Genomic DNA, 22,420 nt, shown 5'->3' on the forward strand with positions numbered 1-22,420 from the left:
TTTGTCTCCTCAACTCAGAGAGATCCACCAGACTCCAGTTGGGTATCCCCTCCTGGTGGTGTAGCCTGGAAATTCTCTCTAGACAGTACAGTGGGGCAAACACAGGGTTCACTTGTTTGTTTCTCCTCCTTCTAGAACCACTGTCTTGCATTATCTGTTGTGTAATACCTGAAAACTGTTGTTTAATGTAATTTGTCTATTTTTTCTAGCTGTTCAGGGTAGGAAAATAAATCCAGTCCCTGTTATTTGATCATGGCTGGAAGTGGAAGTTCCTAAATCCTTTGACACAATCTCATTGGCCTTTGATAACTTCCTTGCTTTCTGGCCCAACAAGATACCCAGCTCATCTTGTACATTTCTACTTTAGGCCCAGAATCAGCCACTTCTCCTTTTTAGTGAGCAGTGGTATTTAGAGGACACATTCTGAGTACCACGAGTGTTCATTGCTTCTAAGGTTTTTTTTAGTGGACAGAGCTAAGAAATATATAATTTTTAAAGTCAGAAAAATTGGGGATTCACATTGGTATTTTCAATTCTGTCTCAAAGTTACTTTTAAAGATTCTTATTTCTTTGAATTTACACTCATATATCTTCTATCTTATGCTAAAAAATTTGGTTCCTAACAATGTTAACATAATTACTTACTTGTTTTTACATAAGTATGCACACAATTTCAATATAATAATACCAATATTATTACTAAGAATCAAGACCACTTAATGAATTTTAAGAGTTCTTTGCAGTTCATTTCATCCTTAGAATATCCCACCAAGAATGTACAGTCAAAACACTGCTCTAGTCAGTTGAATTAATTCTTCTTCTTGTATGGATTAGGACAGTAATATAATATACAGGTAGGTTCATTACCTTTTATCTTGAAGAATATTTTGACTGGGTATGGAATTCTAGGTTGATGATTAGTTTATGTCAGGACATTAACACTATTATTCTACTACTTTCTGTTGGTATGAGGAAGTCAGCTGTCAGTTTCTCTTTTGAAGACAATCTGTCTTCCCTGGGTGATTTTAAGGTTTTCTTTTTGTCTTTGATCTTCTAGAAGGTGTGGATATATAGACAGATATATATTTTTTATAAATTTATTTATTTATTTTTGGCTGCGTTGGGTCTTCGTTGCTGCACACGGGCTTTCTTTAGTTGCAGCGAGCGGGAGCTACTCTTCGCTGCAGTGCGTGGGCTTCTCGTTGTGGTGGCTTTTCTTGTTGCAGAGCACAGGCTCTAGGCACATGGGCTTCAGTAGTTGTGGCATGTGGGGTCAGTAGTTGGGGCACACAGGCTTAGTTGCTCAGCGGCATGTGGGATCTTCCTGGACCAGGGCTCGAACCCATATCCCCTGCATTGGCAGGCGGATTCTTAACCACTGTGTCACCAGGGAAGTCCCAAGGAGTGGATATCTTTTTATTTATCCTGCTTGACTGTTCAGCTTGAAATCTGTTTTAGTTGCTTCAGCCATTAACTCTTCAAATATAGTTTCTGCCCCATTTTTCTCTCTCTTCTCCTCTGGAACATGAATTAAATGTACATTAGAATGTCTCACTGTTTCCTCTCACTGTTTACCTCTTCTGTATTCTCCATCCTTTGTCTCACTTTGCTTTGTTTTGCTCAGTTTTTGCTATCCTTATATTTTAGTTTGTAAATTCAGTTATGCTGTGTCTAATTTGCTGTTAAACCTGCCTACTGAATTTCAATATTGGTTATTGTATATTTTGGTTCTACAATTTGTTTGGTTCTTTTTAAAATTATGTCACATTCAATAGTTTCAGTTCCCTGGCAAAATTTTTAAGCTTGCCTTCATTTTCATAAACATAGTAAGCATATTTTTTTATTTTTAAAATCAGTATCTGGTATTAGCAATTATCTGGAGTCCCAGTGCATGTTGCTGTTGCTTTTGTTTTTGTTGGCTCTTGTTCACGCCTCCTTGTCTTCTCTTGTACCTGATTGTGTGTGTGTGTGTATATGTTAATGTGTGCATGCACATGGGAGCTGGATGTTATATTTAAGTATCTGTTAAATAATCTGAAGCATAGATGCAGTTATCTTCCTCTAGCAAGAATTTCTGTTTGCTTCTACAAGGCATCTGGGAGAATTAGAAATTTAGAATCACCTTAAACCAATTTCAAAGTTTAAGATTTTCTGGCCTGCCTAAACCACCCCCCAAAATAAATGCACACCACTGAAGGCTGGTTTATTTCAGGTTCACCTTACTCCTTAAAGTATAGCCTTTTACTTATCCCTGTCCAAAACAAGAGGTGTCTTTAACAGCACTCCCAAGCTCAGCAGGCCCTGAACTCTTTGGCCTTCTTCTCCTGCATTGATTCAGAAGTTGTCTTAGTCTCTCAGCTACTTGCTCTAATTGGCAAATGACCCTAGGGCAAAAGAGCCCTCAGTGCTGGGCTCAGCTTTTTGTAATTCCTCTCTTTCCTAAATCACAGCCCAGAAATTCCTTCCTATTCACTAGCTGTTAGATACTTTTATGATGTCTTGGTATTTCATCCAGCCTTTGTCTTCATTAGGAGGGTTGGTCTAAATTACCTAGTTTGCCATTTTCAGAAACTGAAATCCCACCAGTTTTCATAGTTAGCTCTCTCTCTTTACTAAAACATCACCTCCCTGGAGTCTTCACTGACCATAATATTTAAAATGACATTCCCATCATTATCTCTTTACCCACATTATTTTATCTTCACTGCACTTATCACTACCTAACATCCATTTATTTATTAAATTTTCCCATGAAAATGTAAACTCCAAGAGGATAGAAAATTTGTCTTATTCCCTCTTGAGAATGGGATGAGGACGAAGAGAAACTTTCATATTTTATTTATACTCTTCCGTATGATCTAGATATTAAGAAAAAGCATGTTTTAAAATATGAAATGTCCACGCACAGTGTTTATCACTATCCTGGCTCCTTCTTCCTCCTTAAAGACGTCCTCAGCTGACATTTAACATACCAGGACCTTGGCCCTCTTCTGTTCTTGTTCTTTATACTCTATTACAACTTCCTTTACTCCTACAGCTTCAATCATATAACCATAATAATACTGAACATTTATCAAACACTTATATTATGTGTCAGGCAATATGCTGGGAGCTTCACATGGATTATTATATAGTTAACCCTAAAACAAACAAACCCCAAAAGAACAACAACAAGAGAAACCTTTGCAAGGGAAAATAAGTCTATGAGGTAGGTATTATTATCCCCATACTAAAGCTGAGGAAATAAAGGCTTAGGCTGGTTGAGTAAGTTGTGCAAAGTCACACAGCTAATTCGTGGTGAATCTAGCATTTTTACTCCTGTGTCATGCTCTAGCCATAGCACTATACTATACTATAGTTACCTATGGAGAAAACTCTGAGGCTCTAAAATCTATTTCTCTAAATCTGACCACTTCCAAATTCCAGACCAAAATTTCTATATGCCTGCTTGCCATTTTTAAAGGATGCCCTGCAGGCACCATAAATGCAACTTATGTAAAGCCAAACTAATCTTCTTCACTCCTCAGATCTTATTGCCAGTATCATTATTCTGTTGGCCATCTATGGAAATCTTTTTTAACAGCTTTACTGAGATTTAATTTACATATCATACAAGTCACCCATTTAAAGTGTACAATTAAATTGGTTTTAGTATATTCAAAAAGTTGTGCAACCATCACCACTATCAGTTCTAGGACATTTTTATCACTCCCAGGAGAATCATTCCATCTATTTTCTGTCTCTATAAATTTGCCTATTCTGGATATAGAGTTCTTGACATCAACTTTAGCCATTCTCTGCCCCTAATCTCTCCCTAGCCAAACAACGAACTGGTTACCTCATCATGTTGATTCCTTCCAGTGATAAGTCTCTCCTTTCCATGCTCATCACACTTTTAATTCATGCACTTAATAGCTCTTGCCCAGCTCACTCACTTATTTAATTAGTGATTACTGACGTCTCTCTCTCACCCATCCTGTACAAGGCTGCTAGAGATTCCTAAAACATTTAATGGTTTCCCATTATATAGAGAATAAAGTTCACACTCCTTAGTGTGGCACTCAAGATCCACCATATTCAACCCCAAACTACTATTCCAGCCTCATCTCTCCCTCTTGCACCATTCATTCCATGCTTCAGTCATACTGGATTATATGAAAACAGTGTGGCACTTGTCATATTTTATAGTTTAAAGTTTCTTGGAAAAATTCTCAAGCTTAGCTTTCATATTGGATTTTTGTTTTTATACAAATCGTACCAGCTTCTAGATACAGAGTTTATATGCTAGAGGCTTTTCTAGAATTGAAATATAAAAATCCATTTTCAAAGACAATGAATTTGAACATTTTGGTGGACTCTGTCATCAAAAGGATATGGAAGCTGAAGAAATCCTATTCAGCTGGTTGGAAAAGACCTTTGGGCAAGGACAGAGAGCAGCAGCTGGAGTCAGTATCAGCTCCCCCAACAAGCCCATTTTAGCCACATCATCAGGGATGAAGAGCATTACTGGATGTCCTAGCACAGGATGGATTCTGCTGCAGAGTAATTCAGTTGTACCAAATTTTGGTGTACTGTCAAAAAACAGGTAAGACAAATTTAGCTTTTGTCCCTCTTAAGAAGTTATTTTGAAGGGAATTCAAAATTCTTTTTATAACCTCTAGCATATGTATAACCATATCATCCACCACATAAATTTTGTTGGTATAAGTAACTTGTGTCCCACTCAGTGAATCACAGGGAATGGAAAAAATAGACAAATTGGCATTTCAGGAATTATAGCATGGCTCCTGCTTTTGCTGCCACCAATGGCAGTTTTATATTCTCAAAAGCATATTCCCGCCACTAAAACTACTCTATGGTTCTGAGCAGAAGTTTCCAAGATCATTCAAAGATCAGCATGGTGGGGGTGGGGGTCAGGGGCCCCTGAATCACAACTGGCCTAAAACTGGCCTCATGATACTTAGGTTTCTGCTTTTACACATGCTACACCTTCCCCTGAAGAAGTCTGAGGTTACTATTTGGTAGGAGTAATGAGAAAAAATTGGGACATCTTTCTCTTCTAGAAAGAATCTAGTGAAATTTGGTATTTGCTTACTTTCCAACAGCTCTTTTCTAAACAGAAAAGATGTTAATGAACCTTTCCCCCTTTCTCTAAACTAATCAGGTCACCCAGGGAAATATGTCCACAAACATTGGCTTAGAGGCTTAAACTCTTTCAGTCAATCTATGATAGCAAGGCTGTCTGCCTGTAGGGATTGTATGATGCTAGAAGATTACTAAATAAAGATGTGGGGTGGGGGTTTTGTGTCCTGCAGATATTAAAGAATAAAACAGTCTAATGTGAGAGGTAATTTTGGTCAAAAGTAAGAAAACAGACTGAAAAACCATAGGCAGTCTCTTCAAGCCTTAAGATCCTATGACTACCAGTGTTGATCCAGGGCATATAAGTGGAAGCAGAAACTATTGAATAAAGAATAGATTCGCTGGACTTAAACATAAGTTAGGCATTTTCTTGCTATAATTCATGTTCACTTTGGGTTCTGTGGTAACTGGATAGTACAGGAAGGCAAAGCACAGGGTTCTACTCCATTTATTTTCCACCTCCTCCATGGATTTCTTTGCAGTCTGAAAAAGGTAGAGGTGGGAAGAAAGATAATTTCTAAACCTATGCAAAATGCTAATACACAAGCAATAATATACAAAGAATTCCTTTGCAGTCATAGTATCTCTCTAGCCAAGAGTTCAAGTAATCTCTAAAGTCATTCCTCTCTTCTCATGTCTAAATGGGATTGGAGTTAGCAGAGTTTGTTTTGTTTCATTTACAGAAGAAATTAAGGCATGGAGAGGAGAAGGAACATGCATGTCCTCAGGTCAATTAGAATATATTCAAGGAGCCAGGAATAATCATCATTTTCAATACAGATAGCTTAAAATTTTTACTTTCAATTTTCTTACAGAGAATCTGACACTTGGCACTAAGAATTGACAACTGAGACCATTTTCAATTTCTGCCCACATTCATACTCATAGTGAGAGTAAAACATGGAGAGGGACAACAATGCTTTCCCCTTCACCTCACATAATGCTGATGGTTTACGACAAGCGCAATTCCATTTGACAGGTTCAAAGTAGGTTCATTCTCTGCCCTGCAAAGCAAAGAAAAGCTAAGCCATATCTCAAAGATTCTAAAACCAATCTCTGCCTCTTACAAATTTTGGCCCATGAGTACCAACCCCAGAAATTACTGAAATTTAGTAACCAATTAACCAAGGGGAAAATGTCTATTTTTAAGTTTTCTCATCCTAGTGAAAGGGAAAGTCATGAAAGGTTTAATCTACTTACTCGTTAAAAACTAATCTAGAGGGCTTCCCTGGTGGCACAGTGGTTGGGAGTCCTCCTGCCAATGCAGGAGACACGGGTTCAAGCCCTGGTCCAGGAAGACCCCACATGCCACGGAGCAACTAGGCCTGTGCGCCACAACTACTGAGCCTGAGCTCCAGAGCCCGCGAGCCACAACTACTGAGCTCGTGTGCCACAACTACTGAAGCCCGCGTGCCTAGAGCCCGTGCTCCTCAACTAGAAAAGCCACCGCAATGAGAAGCCTGCACACCGCCACGAAGAGTAGCCCCCACTCGCCCACAGCTAGAGAAAGCCTACATGCAGCAACAAAGACCCAACACAGCCAAAAGTAATATAAATAAATTTATTAAAAAAAGAACTAATCTACAATAAGAAAATGTGGGGGGCGGGGTCTCAGAAAATTAGTTTCAAAGTGACTTCGAGTCAAGAAATCAAACTGTGAACCCACTGGAAATAATAGAACAATAATGACTGAGAAAAATTGTAGAGCCACTGCATAAACTTAAGCCATGGATTAAGGACTTACCCAAAGATCTCCATGGAGAGGATTCCATTCACCTTTACACTAAAATTAAATCTAATCTGCAAAATAAATGGGGTGTGATATTTAACATGAACCAGAATAGGGATTAAAATTTTCCATACTCAATTCCTAAAGGAGAAGATATTCTTTGTATCACCTTTTTTTTTCCATTGCACTTTCCCTAAACATACTTAACACTTGTCTGTGTTCAAATTCTGCATCTTAAATACATTGCGTTCTACATTACAATTCCAAGTAGTCACAAATTATGAGGAAATACTACCCTTTTGTCCTCTGCTGTTCTCCTAATGTATCTCTTCTCCCCTTCTTAAATGAATTATCAATTTTTCTCTCTATTGTTTCCATTGTTTTCATATATGGAATATTCCATGCTTTTTTCTTTGTTTTTTCTTCCCCTATCCCCATCTCTTATGTCCTCCTTCCAATTTACTTCACTGTTCTAAATATTTTATACCTTCAACCTCTATTTTTTTTCTATATAATATAATGGGTAATAAGGAACTCTAGAGCCAGACTGCCTCATTTCAAATCCTGGCCCTGCAAGTGATTTAACCTCTGTACCATATTTCCTTGGCTATAAAATGGGAATGATGATAAAACCTACTTCACAAGGGGTGTTGGCAGGGTTGAATGAGTGAGTACGTGGAGAGCACTTGGAAGAATGACTGGCAAACAATTAAGTACTGAATCCTGCTTAAGACAGGATTTTGTGCAACTTTATGAACATATCAAACTACAGGTAATAATAAAAATTTTAGCTTTCCAGAGTTCAAAGTATTTTATCAAAATTTCCTTAGTTGCTCTTATAGTCACTTTAGAAAAAAAGGAGATAATCAGCAAAGTTTATCATCCAGGTTTAAAAGAAAAATGAAGCACAGAAGAGGGAAACGACGTATCCAAAGTGATACAATAAAACAGTAAGGCAGTGAAAATAAGAACCCAAAAGAAAGTTCTCTCTATATCCAAGGGCTCTCAACTATGTCACATGACCAACATCAAGCCTGCCTTAGGGATACAGGAACCAAATCAATTCAATATTAAAACTTTTAATCATTGTAATTAAAAGAAAGAGGACCAATCAGATCCTTCCATGCCCTACAGAGTAGAGGTCTTTTAAAAACATATGACTTAAACAAGAGAATCGTTATTGTGCAAAAGAACAGCTTACCTTGGGGAGCACAGTGATGACTTTGCGTAAAAAATTCTTTATAACCAGGCTATCTGTCATCAAAGTTCTGGGCTTTTCATGAACCTGTAACAACATAACAAAAACATCCACTGCACATACACAAACCCAAGAGCACAAGTGAATTAAATTATGGTATTTCTTCTTATAAAAGTAACTACACCTCAGAAAGCTTTTCAGACATCCAAGGGGAAACATCTTTGGGTCTGAAAACTGAACACCAAAAGTAATCTAATAGCCATCACTTCTTGGGCTAAGGTACCTAATTTCATGGAACTTCAGGAGACGTGAACAAATACCAGAGTGAAACCCACAATCTCAAAACCACCTTTTGGAACAAATTTAAAAGTAATTTAGATTGGAGCTGAGAAGAGTAACTCTATCTTTACTATTCTAATGTGGGTCAATCTGTATTAAGAATCTGAGTGGAGTCAAAGGAACAGGCACTAAAAAGAACCTATTTTTAAACCTTAATCCATTCATCCAAACATTTGTATTTAAGGAAAAGCTGCAAAGCAGAAAGCTCAGAAGTCAGAAGACCTGTGTTCTAATACTGGCTCTATAAAAATTACTGCAGTAATCATGAAAAAAAATCACTTAACTTCTCCGGACCTTATTTCCTAATCTGCAAAACAGGCATAAAACTTAGCCTTTCAACCTCACAAAACTGTTTTAAAGACCAAAGAATAATCTGAAAATATATGTTAGACATGGTAACAATAATAGATACCACTTGATGAATGCCTACTATGTGGCAAGCAATGTGCAGGTGCTATATCTACAACAATCCTCAAGTCAGGTATTACAATCCCCTCTTTATAGATTAAAAAAAATGAGGCTCAGAATTCCCTTGAGGTCCAGGGGTTAGGACTCCGAGGTTTCACTGCCAAGGGCACATGTTCAATCCCTGGCCGGGGAAATAAGATCCCTTCAGGCCCTGCAAGCCCTGCAGCGCGGCAAAAAAAAAACAACCAAAAAATGAGGCTCAGAGAAGTTATGCAACTTGCCTAAGATGTTCAGTAATAGAGCCAGAATTTGACCCTAAGTCTATCTAACAACAATTGTCCATGCTCTTTCCAATATACCCTGATACCTCCATACAAATATAATAAGATTTATCACTTAATGAGGGCTTTCTCTATTCCAGGAATGGTACTAAATATTTTACTTATATTACCTCATTTACCCCTCACAGAAACCATATTAGGTATATATAACCTACATTTTATGGATTAAAAAAAATGAATTTCAAAGAGGTTAAACAACTTTGCCAAGGTGTGCCTGATCTGGCTCCAAAGCTTTAGTATTAACCACTTTCCTATACTATATTTAATATAGTGTCCCTAAAACCGAAGTTAAAATGCGTTTCCGAAAAAATGGAGAAGTCAATGAAGAAGAAATAGAGTCAGAAATCAGTAAGTAAGTTCTTTTTCTTTTCTTTTTTTAATAAATTTATTTATTTATATAATTTTTTATTTTTGGCTGCGTTGGGTCTTCACTGCTGCGCGCGGGCTTTCTCTAGTTGCAGCAAGCGGGGTCTCCTCTTCATTGGGGTGCACGGGCTTCTTATTGTGGTGGCTTCTCTTGTTGAGGAGCACAGGCTCTAGGTGTGCAGGCTCAGTAGTTGTGCCGCACGGGCTTAGTTGCTCTGCAGCATGTGGGATCTTCCCAGATGAGGGCTCAAACCTGTGTTCCCTGCACTGGCAGGCGGATTCTTAACCACTGCACCAGCAGGGAAGTCCAACCAGTAAGTTCTTATTAATGGCTCAGAAAATACAGAGCCATGTACTAGGTGTATATTAAAGGAGAAAAAAGGTCCCAGACCCCAAAAATCTCATAACACAATAAAGAAGAAACATGTAAATATCTAATGAAGAATAATACTCTTTATGGGCTTCCCTGGTGGCGCAGTAGTTGAGAGTCCGCCTGCCGATGCAGGAGACACGGGTTCGTGCCCCGGTCCGGGAGGATCCCACATGCCGCGGAGCGGCTGGGCCCGTGAGCCATGGCTGCTGAGCCTGCGCGTCCGGAGCCTGTGCTCCGCAATGGGAGAGGCCACAACAGTGAGAGGCCCGCATACCACAATATAAATAAATAAAAATTTAAAAAATAAAAAGAAATATAATACTCTTTATAAGTACACTGAAAAAGAGATCAAGAACTGTGCAATGGCAGCCCCAGCTGACATCTGCCTGCAACTTTATGGGAGACCCTGAACCAAAATTTAGCACCCCAATTCCTGACCCACAGAAATTGTGAGACATAATAAATGATTACTGTCGTTTAAAAAAAAAAAAAAGAACTGTGCAATGGGTGGGGATAATTAGAAAAACTATTATAAAAATATTTGAAAGTATTAGAAAAGTGGATGGGGATTATTAAAAAATTCTGGAAACAAATCTAGGATTATTCACACATGTAAACAGCAGTAATTAAACAGTAATTGCAGCATACATACCATAGTCACATCCTTCTTTTAAAATTTTTTATTATAAAATGTTCAAATAGTAGAAAAGCAATGGTCTCTTGAAAGCATTTCCTATACTTAACACTTCCAAAACAACTTCTTGGAACAGTTTCAAACTTTTGTAGCTTTAGTGATTATAGGGTATATCACAGAAAGGGCTTAATTATATCTAGCAGTAAGGCAACCAAGTAAGTGAAAGTTCCTTGAGCAGCTACCAGAGAGGGTCTACAATTAGTAAGGATGGGAACTACCATTTACTGAACACCTGCTACATGCCAAGCAGTTTATATACAAGTAGGAAATACCCCCACTTTATGGATGAGGATAATGACTAAATAAGCGAATTAATTTGTCCAAGGTCACACATAGCTAATTAAGTGGCAGAACTGGGATTCAAACCTAGATCTGACTCCAGAGCCCACATTTCACTATGAAATGCTGCCTTTCCAAGAATGTTCATTTTCTGTACACATAGCTATCTGAATCAGATACTACGTAATCTATCATTATTTTTTATGGAGCCTGATGGGCAATGCTTAAACATGACTACTGAATATGTATGTGTATTTATTCACTGATAAAACACTTAATGTAGCTTATCATGTACTTAGGCTTACAGAGATAAATAAAACAATCTCTGAATTTGAAGAGTTTACACTTAAGAAGAAGAGAAAGACAAAATAAATAATTTATATGACAATGTGAAGAAGCTTTATGATTTAAATATATAAGAGATGCTAAAGAAATACACAAGAACAATTGGCATCTAATCCAGACTGAGAAGATAAAGTGACATAATGTCAGGTCAGTGGAAGATACTTAACACAAAGCAAATAGCTCCTTTTAAGATCTACTCATAAATTATTGAGAGAGAGAGAGAGAAAGAGAGAGAGAGAGAAAGAAAGAAAGAAGGAAAGAAAGAAAGAAAGAAAGAAAGAAAGAAAGAAAGAAAGAAAGAAAGAAAGAAAGAAAGAAAGAAAAAGAAAGAAAGAAGGAAGGAAGGAAGGAAGGAAGGAAGGAAGGAAGGAAGGAAGGAAGAAAGAAAGAAAGAGACACTACACAGTCTTTTACAGCCTTTTACAGTTGGGTGTTAGAAACCCAGTACCCCAGGCCTGACACACCTTCAGAAGCAGTGAATTTACTTACATGTTGTTAGGAAAAAACATATGCTGCCAGCCCTGGGCAGCGGAAACTACCATTGAATCACATGTTTCAGCCTTTAAATACAAGTCTAATCATATGATACAATATGGGAGCTGTTTTATATTTTCAAATATGAACTTATGTGGTTATGGGCTCTATATGACTTTCTTTTTTTTTTTTTTTTTTTAATTTCTCTAATGATTAATGATTCTATATGACTTTCTAAAAGAAAGTCAGTGTCTCTGTCTCTCTCTCTCTTTGCTTAAATAGGTAAGTAGATAGATGATAGATAATAGAGAAATAGAGAAATGCAAAGATAGATAGATAGGTTTGTATGTATGTATGTATATCTCTACCCATTTTATCATTTTGTATCATGGCAAAAATAAATACAAAAATGGATAAATTCATCAAGAAGATCTTGCAAAATCAAATTGCTTTTGGAAAGACATGTTATCTAGCCTAATGGACTCCAAGATGCAGGACTGACTGAGCATAAACACAAAACCAGCATCTCTCTTAAATGAAGTTTTCCTCAGTCTTCCCTGGAATTAGCTCTCCTCACATGCCCAAAGCAGTGGATCATTTATTACCGCTTTTTCATGGAGGTCTCCATTCACTAGCCTTTGCTATAAACCTTGCCACTTGACCCTTCTTCCCAGTTGAGATATACGTGTATGATGAAATCTTTCACAACCTCCCCTTTTTCTCTTCTCATTCTCTTCATTCAAAAATCTTTTAAATAGGGACTTCCCTGGTGGCGCAGTGGTTAAGAATCTGCCTGCCAATGCAGGGGACATGGGTCGAGCCCTGGTCCGGGAAGATTCCACATGCCGCGGAGAAACTAAGCCCGTGCGCCACAACTACTGAGCCCAAAAACCACAACTACTGAAGCCCATGCGCCTAGAGCCCATGCTCTGCAACAAGAGAAGCCAATGCAATGAGAAGCCTGTGCACCGCAACAAAGAGTAGCCCCCGCTCCAGCAACTAGAGAAAGCCCACACGCAGTAACAAAGACTCAACGCAACCAAAAATAAAGAATAAATAAATAAATTTTAAAAATATTTTAAATAGCTGCACAGTATCAGAGACAATGAGATGTAACAGAGCAAATACTTTCAGGAAATCCTTGCTCCTCTTAGGTTATACTGCTCTTACCTCACCCCACCTATCACCAACTGATTACTGGGCACTAAGCTCACAGTTCTCCTCTGCACTGCCATCATCCTCTGTCCTGCCATCATCTTGGCTGACTTCCACATACAAACAGATGACCAGTCTAAGCAACAATTTGGTCTCATAATTCTCTGACCTCCTCAACTCCAACAACCTTGACCTCCACTCATTTCCAGCCACCTACTTCCACGGCCATAGATTGGAACTGTATTGCTCTGGAAGGCTTAAACTAAAATGTCCCACTCTTATGTGAAAAAATATGCGCCAAGATGTTAATAGTGGCTACCTTGATTAAGTCAATTATCTGTACTCTAAATGCACACTTTGATTTTCCTGAGGGAAACACTGCTCTTGCAATAAGGAAAAACAAAACAAAAAAAGAAAGAAACTTTATCACTCTGATGATAAATTTTTGTTCTTTCAAGTCTCTGAACTTCTTATACCCAGAAAATCTGTTTTTCAGTCTCATCAAAGACCTCTAGACCTTGACAACTTCCCATTGGGTTAGGTATCGTTCCTCTAAGCTACCTCAGCATCAGTGCATACCTGTATCCTGATATATATTACACTGCATTGTAATTAGTTGTTTACTTATCTATCTTTTCCTTTAGATTCCAAGTTCCTTGGGATCAAGTGACATGTCTTGGGACTCTGTCTAGCACAGTGAAGCTGTCGTGAACAAATACAGGTTTCTGAGTAAAGGAATGAATATTGAAACAGCACTGATCAATATGAGTAAGACTTTGATTCAGATTCTAATTCTGTCCTTAACTTTGGTATGACCTTGGGAAAGTCAGTCAAATTCTCTGAATTTCAGTTTTCTTGTATCTGTAAAATGGGGTGATGATAATCCTTGTCCTATCCATTTCATAGAGTTGTCAGGAGGCTTAAATAATATATACGTTAGGTATAAGAATTACCATTGTTTGTTCAGACTGGCTAAAACACATGATTTCCTTTTCTAGAACTGCTTTCCTTGGCTCACTGAAATCAGCTTTTTTATTGCTACTTGACATTAATAGTTTTAGAGCTGACTAACCATTAATTGCTCCAGATTGTTTACCCTTCGTTCCCCTAAACAAGATATGGCACAGCCACGGACATCTTTTGTCCCGATACCATAGTCATTTCCTTTTAGAAGAAGGATATAATTGTTCCAACATGGAGAAAGGCCTCCCAAGTGCTTTTTGGGAGAACATTTAAAGTACTCTAATTCTTTGTCTCTACCAGTTCAAAGGAAGCAAGATAGGGGATCCGAGAATTGTTAAAGGGAATGAAGAACTCAATTGTCACTCTCATAAATCTGGGCTACAAAAAAATCAATAAAAATCTTTAAACCAACCTAATAAAAATGTATCTAAATAGGATCTGCACTGGGAATCCATTTTTATTTTCTTTTTCAGGAGATCCAAATTCAAATAATGGTTTACTTCAGTGGTTCTCAAATTTACCTGCACATTAGGAATCATCTGGGATTTTAAAAATATCCCAAAGCCCAGGCCACACATCTTACGGACTGGATTGTGTCCCCCAAAATTCATCTGTTGCAGCCCTAGCCTCCATGTGACTATATTTGGAGACAGGGCCTTAAGAATGTCATTAAGGTTAAATGAGGTCATAAGGGGGGCGCCCTAATCTGATAGGACTGGTGTCCTTGTAAGAAGAGGAAAAGACACCAGAAGGCTCTCTCTCCACATACATACAGAGGAAAGGTCATGTGAACAGTGACAAGGTATCTTGATCTTGGACTTCTAGCTTCCAGAAGTATGAGAAAATAAGTTTCTGTTGTTTACGCCACCCAACCTGTGGCATTTTTTTTTTAATGGCAGCCTAAGCAGACTAATCCAGCACCCTAGACCAATTAAATCACAACCTCTTGAAGTGGGACACAAACATCACTATTTTGAAAGCTCCCTCCCAGGTGATTTAAAATCGGCACACGGAAGTTTGGCGACCAATGCCTTATTTCTTTTCAACTTTGAACTATAACAGACCTAGGCTTTTCTTTCCTGTTATTACATTTGTAGAAAAATAAGAATCAAAACATCATTAATTTATAGAACCACAGCAAAACTTGCCTCAAAAATCATCTGGAAGGGTGCTACCCCTGACACGTCCTGAGAATAACTGGTTTCCTCTGAAGTCCAGCTCAGCTCTGCAGAGAGTCCAGGCAGTATAGACTGTATTTCTGTGTGAGAAGAGATGGTGGCAGAATAGAACAAGCAGTTTGCATAAGCACCAGAGTTTCTGGAGTTATTAAACTGATAAGCCAAGAAGTCTCTTCCCTGATGAAAAGATTATCTGCAAAATTTTAAATATGACTGGAGATGGCTATGCATCAGCAAATTGCTTAAACATTTAGAATTACTTTATGGGGATAAGACATTTAATCACATGTTTTCAATTTTACACAAATTGAAAATTTGTTAAATCAATTTGTATTTTCACTTAATTTCCACAAGGACATATCCAATGCCACAAATCTTCAGAGTTGATAGCTCTAACTGATATTCTTATATTTTTAAATAAATCAATTCATTACTTAATAACACAAATCCAGTAAGTGAGCTAATTCAGAACTTAAAACAGAAAAATTCAAGAATGACCCTCTCAGGCATTTACCTAATGCCTAATGCCTTTTTTTACCCAAGAGAAGCAAACTCTTGCTAATTTAATTGTCAATTAACCACTTCGTATATTTACATATGTTGATTCAGAACTCTTTACACAAAGCATCAGTGAGTCCTGGATCATCATCAACAAATAGAACCTCAAAGTATGCACCATCCTTCTTTCTTTCTGTACCCTGGCACTAATATTATAAAGGGAAAAAATCCCAAATCTCCCATTTTATAAAATGCCATCCCTTATTTCCCCTCTATAGTAGTATTAGAATGGAGAACTAAATATGAATAAAAATATATATCTCAGTCTCTGAACGTTCTACCTTATAAATGAAGTTGACAATGTTGATATTATAAAAGAATTCAACTTAAAAATTTTAATAACAATAACATATATCCTAAAATAATACCACAGCTTTCTTCTAAAACATTCATACCATATATCTATCTAATAAAGCTTTAACCATCTCAAAGAAGGTCAAGTTCTAGATATCAATCTTAATGGGTAATATTCTTCTTGCCATTAGTTTGTTTTTCAAATATAATTCAGTCACAAAGCTTGAGATAATATGGCAGCAAGGTTATGCTACACTGAAGTTTAATGAAGTTGGCACTAAACCAGGATGACTTACATCAATCTTCAGATTTACCACTGACAGACTTTCTGACCTAGGGTGACCCCCTTTTTCTGTAATTCAATTACCTTTCTGTGAAATAAGAAAAAATTGTTCCTCAATCCTATAAAGTAGTAATACAGTGAAAAATAGGGAGAACATGTAGATACATGAGAAAAAGGTTTGTCAATAACTTGGAATTCTCTAGAAATCTTAATAATGATTTTTTTAAATGAGTAGTTATTTGGGGGAAATTAATTTCAATTAACTCACTCCATACACACACACACACACAAAAACAAATCCAGATGGATTGACTAGAGTTAAATGTGAAAAGGTAAAACAGTAGAACTAAATAAAAAGCCTTCTGTTTCAAGATAAGTGAAGCATATGTTGAAATTTCATCTTCCCATTCAAACACATAAAATGATAAAACAAGTATTTTTAAATTTTAATAAAACATAGTCATAGGGACTTCCCTTGTGGTCCAGTGGTTAAGACTCCACGTTTCCAATGGAGGAGGTGCGGGTTTGATCCCTGGTCGGGGAACTAGTATCCCACATGCCGCATGACACAGCCAAATAAATAAATAAATGAATGAATAAAAATTAAAACAAAACAAAACATAGTCATAGTGAGAAAAAAAGAAGAGAGAAATATTTATAGACCAGAAATAGAGAGGTATTCTTCCCTAATCTTCAGAAAGGAAAAAGAGAGAGAGAATCCACAATGGTAAGTAAGGACCAAAGATGCCCCATGTTTGAGTCATGGAATGGAAAAAACAATGGAGCTAATACTGCAACACCAACAGGTTTAAGAGCAAGAGCCACAGAGGCCACACATAGGAGGTATAAGCAAGGGACCAAAACATGAACAAAAGCCAAAGGGATGCCACCTGCCTACCTGAGGGTTGGTTAAAAGCCAAGTGATGCTAGTAGCAGCATCAGTGATGCAGGATGAGGGCCTTAGAGCCATGTAATATAAGTACGGATAAGACTCAGAACTATATATTCTATTAAGATACAAGAGCCTTTTATCTTTCCACTCAAGCAAAGTTTAATCCAAGATACGTGTCCTGCAGATTATGGCTCAGCAACCCAGAGAACCTCCTACTGGAAGGCTGTCAATGCAGGATGTGTTCAGGACAAAAGGGTCATGGACAATTAGCTCTTAACTAAAAATTACCAACCAGTGAAGACCAATACCATGAAAGATAGGACACATATCAACCAACAAAATGTATACCTGAGGAAATAGAGTTAATAAAACAATCTGAAAAGAACTTTAAAAATAAGTGCTCTGTATTTTATACCCTCAAATATAAAAAGAAGCCATGAAACAAGAATACACTGCCATCAATTAAACAGAAAGTAACAGCCAAAAACCCTATTAGAAATCTTAGAGATTGAAGATACAGTGTTTGAAATGAAAACCCTATGGATGGTAGATTAGACACTGTAAAAGAGCATATTTAAAAGAAAAAGTAGTACTTGAATGTCCATAGAAGCATGATTCATAGTAGGAAAAAGTGGAAACAACCCAAATGTCCAACAAATGATGAACAGATTAACAAAATATGGAATATTATTCAGCCAGAGAAAGGAATGAAGTACTGTTACATGCTACATACTAACATAAATGAATCTTGGAAACATTATGCTTAGTGAAAGAAGCCAGACACAAAAGGCCACATAGTGTATTATTTTGTTTATATGAAATGTCTAGAACAGGCAAATCCATAAAGACAGAAAGTAGATTAGTGTTTGCCAAAGGACAGGGGGTAGGGGTAAGGGGAGTGACTGCTAATGGGTACAGGGTTTCTTTTGTGGGTGATGAAAATGTAATGTTATAAATAGCGATGATAGTTGTACAACTTTGTGAATATACTTAAAACCACTGAATTATATGCTTTAAAATGGTATATTTTATGACATGTGAATTATATATCAATTAAAAGAAGGAAAAGATAAAAGACATTAAGAACAGATTTCTAAAAGACAAAAACACTAAAAAAATTAAAATTAAAAAAACTCATAATAAAAAATGACTGAGCCACACAGCTAAACACACCACAATGAAACCCAGAATAACAAGGATAAAGAGAAAACCCTAAAAGCTACAAAAGAGAATCAAATTAGCCAAAAGAAACATGAGTTAGACTTCTCATCAACAATGCTAGATGCCAGAGGATAACTGAGTACTATCTTCAAAGATCTGAAGAAAATTCACTTTGTCTCTGGACTTTTAAGAGAACCAAACTACCATTAAAGAATGAGAAACTTAATATGTTTATATTCCTTAAGGCCTTGCTGAAAGAACTACTAAATAAACCAGCATGATCTTTGAAAATGAGTTTACATTTGCACCTTTTTGCTGAGATGGGGTGGAGATAAGGGGGAAAGAATGATATAATATCAATATCAAACTACTTATTGACATAGCTCTTCAACTGTTAAAGAAAAAGTAGATAGAAAAATTTCAATCTTGTGGCAATGTGAACATACATCAAAACCATATATTGGGACTTCTCCTTTTTGCAGTGATGAAATAACTGGTACCAAATAAGCCCTCCCACCAAAAACTACTATAAAACTGGATAAAATATACTAGGCAATTATTTTCAGGCATTGAGCAATAAATAGCACAAGCTGTGATCCCTGAGAGAAGGGAAACTCATGACATGACCCTATGATTGCCCTGGATGTCTGCCTGGGGAAATTTTCCTGCCCATGGAGGACAGAGCTGGAGCCCAAGCAGAGCACAGTGGTTCCATTAAGCTGAGGAGACAGCGAATAGAGCTCAGGGTTGTGAAAGTACCTGGAATCTGCAAGGCAGGGCACTGGAGAGGAGGGAACTGTGCAGAAGTGGGTACCAAAAGTCTGTATGGAAGTTCCCCATGAGCCTTTGGCCAAGGGCTGGGCTATGCATACAGCGGTGAGACTATATAAGATTTCCCAGAGAGCAGTTGCAATGGAGTTGAAAATGGAACAAGAAATTAGTGGTGAAGCAATGGTGGGAAATGTTGGCCTTCAGGCCCAGCCAGAATGGAGAGAACTTGATAAAACTGATGGTGTCCAGCTGAGATGGCAAAAAGGTAATATTTTAGTAGTAAAAAACACATTCAAGAAGAAGGTCTGATCCACCCTAAAAAAGCCTAAAACCAAGTCTCAACAAGATTCACAGAGAAGATACAGTTGGAGGTTATGTGGTATCAAGTTAGAGGGGTTTGAAAATGACTTGGCTTTCTATAGATCTACCCTTCAAAATGTATTTTAAAAGCCTACACAAGGTTAGGGTGATTAGCTTGCTAGAACTGTCTGCTAGAACAAAAATCAACACTCTTCAGAGGTAGAACAGAATATAGATCACATTATCCAGTAGAAAATAAATATTTAATATACATGCAAAGAAAAAGGAAAATATAACTCATATAAAAAAGCAATCAATAAAAACCAAGCCTGTTACAGATGTTACAGATGTTAAAATATTTACTGCAGAGGAATCTGGGTGGACAGTATATAAGAACTCTGTGTACTGTTTTTACAACTCTTCTATAAATCAAAAATTATTTTCAAATTAAAAATGTAAATACTCTGCAAAAGGATGAAACTAGAACACTATCCTACACCATACACAAAAATTAACTCAAAATAGATTAAAAACTTGACTATAAGACCTGAAACCATAAAACTCCTAGAAGAAAACATAAGTGGTAACCTCCTTGACATGGGGTTTGGTGATGATATTTTTAACTTGACACTGAAAGCAAAGGTAACAAAAGTAAAAATAAATAAGTGGAACCTACATCAAACTAAAAAGCTTCTTCACAGCAAATGAAACCATCAACAAAATGAAAAGGAAGAAAAAATCTGCAAATCATATATCTGGTAAGGAACTAATAACCAAAAAATATAAAGAAATCATACAACTCAATAGCAAACAAACAACCCAATTAAAAATTAGGCAGAGGATCCGAATAGGCATTTTCCATAAAAAGGCATACAGATGATGGACAGGTACATGAAAAAATGCTCAACATCACTAATCATCAGGGAGATGCAAATCAAAACCACAATGAGATACCACCTCACACCTGTTAAAATGGTAATTAAAAACTAAGAAGCAACAAACACTCCTGGTACTCAGAATGTGTTCTCTAAATACCAGTGCTCACTAAAAAGGAGAAATGGCTGATTCTGGGCCTAAAGTAGAACTGTACAAGATGAGATGGGTATCTTGTTGGGCCAGAAAGCAAGGAAGTAATCAAAGGCCAATGAGATTATGTCAAAGGATTTAGTTATAAAATAAATAAGTCACGGGAGTATAATGTACAGCACGGCAACTACCTTTTTTGTATCACATATTTGCAAGTTGCTAAAAGAGTAGATCTCAAGAGTTCTCAACAAGAAAAAAAATTGTAAGTATATATGATGACAGATGTTAATTAGACTAATTGTGGTGATCATTCTGCAATATACACAAATATTGAATCATTATGTTGTATACCTGAAATTAATATAATGTTACATGTCAATTATACCTCAACTTTAAAAACTTTCAGACTTAACCTATGTAGAATCTGCGTTTATGAAGATTGCCAATTATCAAGTATGCTAAGGGGGAATTCTTTGTAACAAGTCTGATCATAAGTAGTTTAATCTATTTCCAACGATATACATAAGCTAAAAGAAGAAAAAAATTTTATATTGGTTCAAGATGGTGGAGTAGAAGGACATGCGCTCACTCCCTCTTGCGAGAGCACAGGAATCACAACTAACTGCTGAACAACCATCGACAGGAAGATACTGAAACTCACCAAAAAAGATACCCCACATCCAAAGACAAAGGAGAAGCTGCAGTGAGACGGTAGGAGGGGCGCAATCACAATACAATCAAATCCCATAACTGCTGGGTGGGTGACGCACAAACTGGAGTGAAGGTTCTGAGCCCATGTCAGGCTTCCCAACCTGGGGGTCCAGCAACGGGAGGAGGAATTCCTAGAGAATCAGACTTTGAAGGCTAGCGGGATTTGATTGCAGGACTTCAACAGGACTGGGGGAAACAGAGACTCCACTCTTGGAGGGCACACACAAAGTAATGTGCACATCAGGACCCAGGGGAAGGAGCAGTGACTCCACGGGAGACTGAACCAGACCTACCTGCTGGTGTTGGAGGGTCTCCTGCAGAGGCGGGGGATGGCTGTGGCTCACTGTGAGGACAAGGACACTGGAAGCGGTTCTGGGAGGTACTCCTTGGTGTGAGCCCTCCCAGAGTCTGCCATTAGCCCCAACAAAGAGCCCGGGTAGGCTCCAGTGTTGGGTCACCTCAGGCCAAACAACCAACAGGGAGGGAACCCAGCCCCACCCATCAGCAGACAAGCGGATTAACGTTTTACTGAGCTCTGCCCACCAGACCAACACCCAGCTCTACCCACCACCAGTCCCTCCCATCAGGAAACTTGCACAAGCCTCTTAGATAGCCTCATCCACCAGAGGGCAGACAGCAGAAGCAAGAAAAACTACAATCCTGAAGCCTGTGGAACAAAAACCACATTCACAGAAAGATAGACAAGATGAAAAGGCAGAGGGCTATGTACCAGATGAAGGAACGAGATAAAACCCCAGAAAAACAACTAAATGAAGTGGAGATAGGAAACCTCCCAGAAAAAGAATTCAGAATAATAATAGTAAAGATGATCTAGGACCTTGGGAAAAGAATGGAGAAAAACATCAAGAAGATGCAATAAATGTTTAACAAAGACCTAGAAGAAAAACCCACAGCAAACATCATTTGCAATGGTGAAAAACTGAAAGCACTTCCTCTAAGAGCAGGAACAAGACAAGGATGTCCACACTCACCACTACTTTTCAACATAGTTTTGGAAGTCCTAGCCATGGCAATCAGAGAAGAAAAAGAAATAAAAGGAATTCAGATTGGAAAAGAAGACGTAAAACTGTCACTGCTGTATAAAAAAATAAATAAAATTCTAAAAAAAAATTTTTTTTAACTCACTCAAAATTAAAATACTGCACAAACAAAAAACTAAGAGAATAATTGCCAACAATGACAAAGAGGTTTACTATACTTACTATACAAAGTATAGAACTTTGTATAAAATAGAAAAGCACTAAGATCCTAAAGGGGAAAGTGAGCAAAGAATGTGAACAAACATTCAACAAAGAAATAAATCAATAAACATAAGACAGTCATTTCACTGTATTATATGCAAGTTAAAATGAGATACAATAACTCTAGTTTTTTCCTAAGTAGAAATAGAAACACACACACACACACACACACACTATG

At 37.5% G+C, this 22,420-nt stretch overlaps 1 protein-coding gene across 5 annotated transcripts in view; it reads right to left on the reverse strand.

The window, feature by feature from the left end:
* The window catches only part of TOP6BL (TOP6B like initiator of meiotic double strand breaks), an 83,062-nt gene that overhangs the window by 30,706 nt on the left and 29,936 nt on the right, over positions 1–22,420 (reverse strand). For 2 of the 5 annotated variants that reach the window (XM_024749159.1, XM_024749158.1), the window contains exons 4-8: positions 14,955–15,064; positions 8,073–8,156; positions 6,887–6,942; positions 6,075–6,146; positions 4,376–4,571 (exon numbers count right to left, since the gene is read on the reverse strand). In XM_024749159.1, the coding sequence (XP_024604927.1) occupies positions 4,376–4,571; positions 6,075–6,146; positions 6,887–6,942; positions 8,073–8,156; positions 14,955–15,064 (518 nt within the window). Of the gene's footprint in view, positions 1–4,375; positions 4,572–6,074; positions 6,165–6,886; positions 6,943–8,072; positions 8,157–14,954; positions 15,065–22,420 lie in introns of all 5 variants that reach the window. The other 3 variants (XM_024749162.1, XM_024749161.1, XM_024749160.1) reach the window with 2 other exon arrangements.

Source organism: Neophocaena asiaeorientalis, unplaced genomic scaffold, assembly GCF_003031525.2.
Source record: "Neophocaena asiaeorientalis asiaeorientalis breed wild unplaced genomic scaffold, Neophocaena_asiaeorientalis_V1.1 scaffold43, whole genome shotgun sequence".
Lineage (NCBI taxonomy): Eukaryota > Metazoa > Chordata > Mammalia > Artiodactyla > Phocoenidae > Neophocaena > Neophocaena asiaeorientalis.